Source organism: Erinaceus europaeus, chromosome 15, assembly GCF_950295315.1.
Source record: "Erinaceus europaeus chromosome 15, mEriEur2.1, whole genome shotgun sequence".
Lineage (NCBI taxonomy): Eukaryota > Metazoa > Chordata > Mammalia > Eulipotyphla > Erinaceidae > Erinaceus > Erinaceus europaeus.
Genome location: NC_080176.1, coordinates 1137880 through 1144634, shown reverse-complemented (window position 1 = coordinate 1144634; position 6755 = coordinate 1137880). Strand labels below are relative to the sequence as shown.

General features: G+C 61.9%; 2 protein-coding genes across 4 annotated transcripts in view; one reads left to right on the top strand and one right to left on the bottom strand.

Annotated features, from left to right (window-relative positions):
- The first annotated feature begins 787 nt into the window (after positions 1 to 787).
- Positions 788 to 2898, top strand: LITAFD (LITAF domain containing). Its single transcript, XM_060172273.1, has 4 exons — positions 788 to 1040; positions 1732 to 1824; positions 2287 to 2431; positions 2754 to 2898. Exons 1-4 carry the CDS (start codon positions 917 to 919, stop codon positions 2860 to 2862), a joined length of 471 nt encoding a protein of 156 aa, XP_060028256.1. The 5' UTR covers positions 788 to 916; the 3' UTR covers positions 2863 to 2898.
- A 1648-nt stretch (positions 2899 to 4546) lies between these two features.
- USP7 (ubiquitin specific peptidase 7) overlaps positions 4547 to 6755 on the bottom strand; it is a 39938-nt gene continuing 37729 nt past the window's right edge. For all 3 annotated transcript variants that reach the window (XM_060172389.1, XM_060172391.1, XM_060172390.1), the window contains 5 exons: positions 6359 to 6458; positions 6162 to 6281; positions 6006 to 6077; positions 5774 to 5864; positions 4547 to 5632 (listed from right to left, as the gene is read on the bottom strand). In XM_060172389.1, the coding sequence (XP_060028372.1) occupies positions 5526 to 5632; positions 5774 to 5864; positions 6006 to 6077; positions 6162 to 6281; positions 6359 to 6458 (490 nt within the window). In that variant the 3' untranslated portion in view covers positions 4547 to 5525. The remainder of the gene's footprint in view (positions 5633 to 5773; positions 5865 to 6005; positions 6078 to 6161; positions 6282 to 6358; positions 6459 to 6755) is intronic.

Here is a 6755-nt window from a genome sequence, read left to right as displayed (position 1 = left end):
GGTGTCTGTCTTTCTCTCCCCCTCTGTCTTCCCGTTCTCTCTCCATTTCTCTCTGTCCTACCCAACAATGACGACATCATCAACAACAACAACAATAATAACTACAACAATAAAACAAGGCAACAAAACGGAATAAATAAATATTTTTCAAAAAGTACCATTGTGAGAGAGAATAGGACCGTCCCTCGGGGTCAGACTCATGAGGGGTCCAAGCCATGCTTCCTCCCTGGGGGTGCTGACCCCCTTCCCTGACCAAGTACCAGGCCCACTGCCCAGGGCAGGCAGCTAAGGTGCCCTCTCCACGGGGGGAGCAGAGGGGGGGAGGCTGGGGCGCTGCCACCTGTGCTGGGGAGATGCCACCAGGGTGGGCTCGGCCCACACACCAGCATGAGTGTGCAAGGACTCTGCTGTGTGTATAAAGTGTACACGTGTGTGCACACGTGCACGAGTGTGAACCAGGGTGTGTGTGTCTGCAGACGCTCGGACGTGAGCACAGACAGGCAGGTTCAAGTATGCACATGGTGTGTGCACTGCACGTATGCTACCTGCTTCACACACACACACATGTATGAACACACCTATCCACACACGCACGCACGCACACGTGTGTCAGCGTGTCCACATATATCCGCATGGACAAGCCAAGCCAGGCACACCCACGTGAGCCACGTGTGCACAGGCCCACCGGTGTGGCTGACAGCGCCCAGCTACATGCCTACACGTGTGGACACGCCCCAGACCCTCCTCGCGGGTCCTGTGCACATGTGGCCCGGTGGCTCCCAGTGGGTCTGGGGGCTCGGGCCTGCCGCACTTGCTCCGTGTCAGGGCTCCGGGGCTCTGGCCACCTCACAATGGCCTGCCCCCCGCCCCCCTGCAGCTGCAGGCAGGCCCAGAGCCGGCAGAGCCAGGCGAAAGCATGGTGGGCACTGCCGACAAGCATTCGGCCCCCCCCAGGCGGGACAAGGAGAGCCACAGCACTGCCCAGACGCCCCTCCTGGAGCAGCGGGCTGATGGCTCACCCCGAGCAACTCGACCCCAGGGTGAGGGCCCCGTGTCAGGGTCAGTGGTGGGGCTGGGGGGGGGCATGCTGGAGTTCTCTGAGGAGCTGGGGAACCTTCTAGCCCCCTCCCCCCATGTGGGCCGTCCAAGGCACGCCCCTGCCCCCCCTCCCGCGGTGGCTTGGGTAGCCCAGACCCTGGGGGTGCAGGTGGGGTGCTAGGGAAAATTCCCAGAGTGGGGGGGGCCTGGCATCTTGTGGCCAGAGGCCCGAGGGGCTGTCCCAGGTGGGTGCTGGTGCCCTCTCCTGCCCTGGCGTCTGGGGGAGGGGGCTACCTGCCGCCCTTAGCTCCCTACCTGATGGCAGTTGGGGGGAGCCCAGTGGGGGGATTTAGCCCCCTTCAAGGCTCCTTTCTGGCAGGAGTGGTGTCACACCCCACAAGCCAGGCGCCATTGAAACTGGGGGTTCCCTTCCCACCCACCCCCTTGAGCCCCAGAATTCCTTGAGGGCTGGGAGCTGACTCTCCAGGTTGAACCCACCCATGGGGGGGGAAGTGTCTGGGGGGAGGAGCTGAGCGCTGGCTCCTGCAGAAAGCAGATGAGCTCAGTGTTTGACAAGTAACAAGGGAGACAGAGCCAGTCCCCTGCCCCACGCCCCACACCCCCCCCCCCCCAGACGGTGGGCCTCCACCCAGATTCCCCAGAACTGAGGCTGGCTTTCCTCTCTCTCCCAAGATGCCCCTCCTGGGCCTCCTCTGCCAGGCCCCTGGATTCCAGGTGCCCCAGCACCTCCCCCGACATTCTCCGGCCCCCAAGTCATTCACACAGGTGAGTGTCATCTGCCCTGGCCCCTCTACCCAAACAGCACTGCCTCCAGGAAGCCCTCTGCTCTGACCTCCTACAGCTGGGGATCAGCCAATGACCCCTGGGACACTAACAGTCACCTAGCTCCCCTCTTCTGTCTGGACTTGGTTCCTCCCCCAGTTCCCTGCCAAAAGGGACATCCACACCCCCAGGGCTCCCCTCCAGACCCTCAGCGCCCCCAGCTCTGAAGCCCACGGGAGGCTCCCCCAAACCACCACCGAAGGAAGCTGGGTAGCAAAGTGCCCTGGGCAGGACGCGCCTCTCCAAGCGCCCGGGGCCCCTGGGGCAAGTGGCGGGGCACCTGAGGGCATGGGGCGTGCACCCAGGCCAGGCCGGCAGATGGTGACAGGCCACTGGAAGGTCCAGAGATGGGCACTGGGGCAGGGTAGGGGGCAGGGAGGTCTGACCTGCCCCTCCTTCCCCAAGAGCTGCCCCCCAGCTTCCCCAGGCTGGGGTCTGCCACACCCTTCCAGTCCACCTGTCCCTACTGCGGGAACTACATCATCACCGCTACCAGGCCGGTCCCTGGGATCATCACCTGGCTGATGTGCACCGGCCTTTTAGTGTTGGGGTGAGTGGTCTCCCGGCCTCATAGGCCCCGCCCCTCACCGCCAGGACCACGCCCCACCACGCCTCTGCCTATCACAGCAACGACTCCGCCCACACACGCCCCGCCCCTCGCAACACTGGCCCCGCCCACAACCAGCTCCCTGTCTCGGTCACGCCCACAGCCGACCCGCCCCGTAGAGGATCCGCCCACAACGCCCTCCTCGCCGGCCCCGCCCACATGTCTCGGCCCCGCCCCTCGCAGCACAGGCCCCGCCCATAGCCGCCCCGCCCCGTACAGAGGATCCGCCCACAATGTCCTCCTCGCCGGCCCCGCCCCTCCCCAGGTGCGCGCTGGGCTGCTGCCTCCTGCCCTTCTGCGTGGACAGCCTGATGGATGTGCAGCACGAGTGTCCCGTGTGCCGCCACAAGCTCTACCGCTACCGGCGCTGGTGAACGTCCCCAGAAATAAATGTGACTTTGTGAGCCGTCCGTGCTCGTCCCACCCCACGCACGGGGTGGGCGGTGAGGGGCTCACTGACTCGGCTCTCTCCCGCGGGCCCCCCGACCCGAGGTCCTCCCCTCCCGGCGCGGGCACCCCCGCCTTCGCCTGCCCCCCCCCCGCCATCGGCCCGGTCTTCCTGGGGGACGGGGGACCCTCTCCCACCCTCACTCAACCCTGCACCCTGCAGCCCCGGCACAGCAAGGAGCAGCACCCCTCGAGCCCAGATCAGACTTTAAAGCTTCCCCGCAACCCCGCCCCCCCCCCCCCCCAAAGAAAGAAAATCCTGCGAAAGGGCTAGAGAATAGTCCGCTTGGACAGTCGCTTGCTGAGCTCCAGCTCTGTGGTCACATGAACCAGAGTGATGCTCTAGTTTCGTCATTACTTAAACCACTTTAAATAAGAAATAATAAACGCGGGGGCTGGGTGGTGGCGCGCCTGGTTGGGCACCCGTGTTGCAATGCACAAGGAGTCGGGTTCAAGTCCCCGTCCCCACCTGCAGGGGGAAAGAAAGCTTTGGGAGTGGTGAAGCAGGGCTGCAGGCGTCTCTGTCTCTCCCCCTTTATCTCCCCTTCCCTCTCAATTTCTGATTGTCTCTATCCAATTAATAAAGACCAAAAAAAAAGTAAACAGTAAGTGAACATGACCCCGCCAAGCTCGCACGCCCGGAGGGGCCCACCCCACCCACCGCATCCCAGAGGGCTCTGCTCTCAAAACTGTTTTGCGGCCAGATGCTGGCTCCCCTCTCACAGTGCACTGGACCCGCCAGGGGACACTTCAGGCTTCACAGACCATTGGGGTGGGCTGGGGGCTGATCTGATCCCTGGGTCTCTAAGAGTGGAGATCTGCTTCTTAATCTTTCATGGTGTGCAGGGGAGATAGCGTAGTGGCGATGCAGAGCTCCATCGATCCCCTGCATCACATAAGCCAGAGCCGACAGGGCTCTGGTGTTAAAAACAAACAAGATGGGAGTCGGGCGAGTTAAGTGCAAAGCGCAAGGACCGGCGGAAGGATCCCAGTTCGAGCCCCCAGCTCCCCACCTGCAGGGGAGTCGCTTCACAGGTGGTGAAGCAGGTCTGCAGGTGTCTTTCTCCCTCTCCATTTCTCTCTGTCCTAGCTAACGACGACGACATCAATAACAACAACAACAACAACAACAACAAAAAGGACAAGGGCAACAAAAGGGAAAATAAAAAAAGTTAAAAACAAGATATTCGTGTTAAATGACCTCCGCGTGCACACACACACTTTAGCCCTGCAGCTCTTAAGAGGCCAGCAACGCTACAGGGGGCCCAGACAGGGGACATGGGTGCAGTGGAGTGGGGTGGGGTGGTGAGAGCGCCACGGTCCCTGTAGTCAAGGCGGGAGGGAGCTGCTGGACCTGCGGCTCTGAGGCCCTACCTGCCCAGACCTCACAGCAGGCCGAGGGCAAAGACCGAGCGGGCTTAGACAGGGGTGGCCAGGGCTCCCCGACCTCAGGTGCTCTCCAACCAGGAGAGGCCTCCACCAAGGCCAGGCCACAAGCCCGGTCACCTCACGGGTACACTAGGTGGCGCTCGCTCGCACAGTCCCCAGGGGCGGCCGGCAGGGCTGCGGGGAGAGCCCTCCCGGGAGAGGGTACGGCCACTCACACAGCGGTCGTTTTTATAGAAAATTTTATTCAACATACAACATTTTCCAGCAAAAAGGCAAATATACAGGAAGGGCTGGTGCGCACTGCTGCTACAGAAACAAACCGAGAGGAAACGAAACCAAGTCCGGGGAGGAAGAGAACTACGTGAGGGCTGCGGAGTCTAGCTCGCCGCACTCGCAGCTAGCGGCCGCCGGCTCCCGCGGGGCGGCCCGAGGCTCGGCTAGCAGACGTCCGCGGCGAGGCTGCACCTCTCCTCCCAGCGGTCAGCTGGACACGTTCAGTCATTAAATATACAATCTCATCTGTCCTTTTCTCTTCCTGCCTTTTTACAAAGTCAGCAGCTCCCTGCCCACGAGAGAACTGCCCTCCTGGTCGAGAGGGTCCTTTCCTCTTGCGTCTGCTCCGCCTAGGAGACACCTCGGGACCCGTCACCTGCTGGGACCTTGGCGGCCGCTGGGCTTTTGCCGCCTGAACGGGAGGGGACAGGCTGGCCGAGGACCGAGGAAGGGGCCACAGGACACGCGTGAAGGAGAGCGCTGTTTATTAGGCTGTGAGTGTCTCGGCGATGCCTTACAGATGCACACAAGGCCATGGGGCGGGAGGGGAGTGGAGGGCGGTGGCAGACGAGGCCGCCCACGGGGGCCGGGGTCGGGGCCCCAGCTGGACGAGAGCCCTTGTGCCCACGGGGACCACGTGCCACTAGCTTCTGTTCTTCCCCTCCCCCCGTGTGCCGGCAGGCGCCTGGCACTGCGGTGACCGTAAAATAACTCTCACTGGCATCCACGCTTTATAAAAACACCTTCATTTTGCTCAAAAAGGGCAGTCAATAGATACAGAAGCCAAACTGAACAGCCTCAACAAAATAAAATTAACATCAGCAGCGAGTCCTCTCATGGGGACGTCGGCTGGCGTGCAGAGTCCCAGAGCCCAGGCTGTTGAGGCCCAGCCGCGCACTGTCCCTGGCCTGGGACACTCGGGAGGAGGTCAGTTATGGATCTTGATGGCCTTTTCAAGGTAAGTGTAGCGACTCCTCTTTGGAGCTTTGTTGAAGTGGTCGAGCCCGAGCCACGGCCGAGGGTGAGACATGTTACCTGCCAGGGAAGGACCGTGAGCCCTCGCCAGGAGGGGCAGAACAGGGCGGGGGTGGCACTCTCCCCCGCCGGGGGGGGGGCATGAATCGGTGCTCCGGGGCCCACACCTGCTCTCCCCCCACCCCACAAAGTCGCTCTTACCAGGCTGGGGTTCAAAGTCTTTCAAGTTCACTTCATACTCATCCTCGTTGATGTACTGGTGCCGGCCCATCATCACGATGGCAAATTTAAACTGCGAAACAGAGCAGGACAGAAGCTCCCACACCGGCTCTGGACACGAGTCCAACGCTTCGGCCAAGATCGGCAAAAGGGAGCCGCGCGGCAGCCCCAGGGGCGGAGGGGCCGGGGCTGGGCTGGGGCCACGCACACGCACCTTCTCAAACTCCTTCTCCTGGATGTCCAGCAGACTCTGGATCCGTTTCATGACTTCTCTGAAATGCTCGCCCTGTGGAGAGAGCGGCTGTACCGGGCGGGCTCTCCCCACAGCCCGGAACCCCTGGCCCGCAGGGAGGGGGGCCCCACGACCCACCTGGTGTATCCTCAGCAAAAACGGGATGCCGAACGTTCCGAACACCTCTTTGTGGAAATGGGCCACCGTGATCAGCATCTCGTTCTCCTTGTCTATGTCGACCTGGTCCATCGGGACCTCCTGAGGACACACGTTGTCAATGCGGGCTCAAAACAACTTTCCCAGAAGCCCCCGCCCTCCGGCCGGGGGACAGGCACCTCTATTCGAAACGTCCGGCTGGTGGCAGGAGACAGACACTCTAACAATTCATCTTCCTGATGGACGCCGATGATTTTGTAGCTTACGATTTCTAGCAGCCTGTGGAGAGGAGCAAAGGCCCAGTGGGGACGTGAAGGAGACAGTCTTGTGGAAATGACGGGAAGAAGAGTCTTCGAGAAAGGAGTCTTTCGGCCTGGGAGGTGGTGCAGCCCCGGGTTCAGTCCCTGCCGCCGCTCCTATGCCACAGGGAGGCTTCCTCTATACCCACGGCTAGTACAGTGCTGCTGCCCTGGGATGCTGGTCTGCTTCCTAAACTTGAGGTGTCAGAAGGGGGTGCTGGGGTGCAGGTGGGAAGCACCGAGACCCCACCCCTGCTTGGGACCCGGAGATGTATTG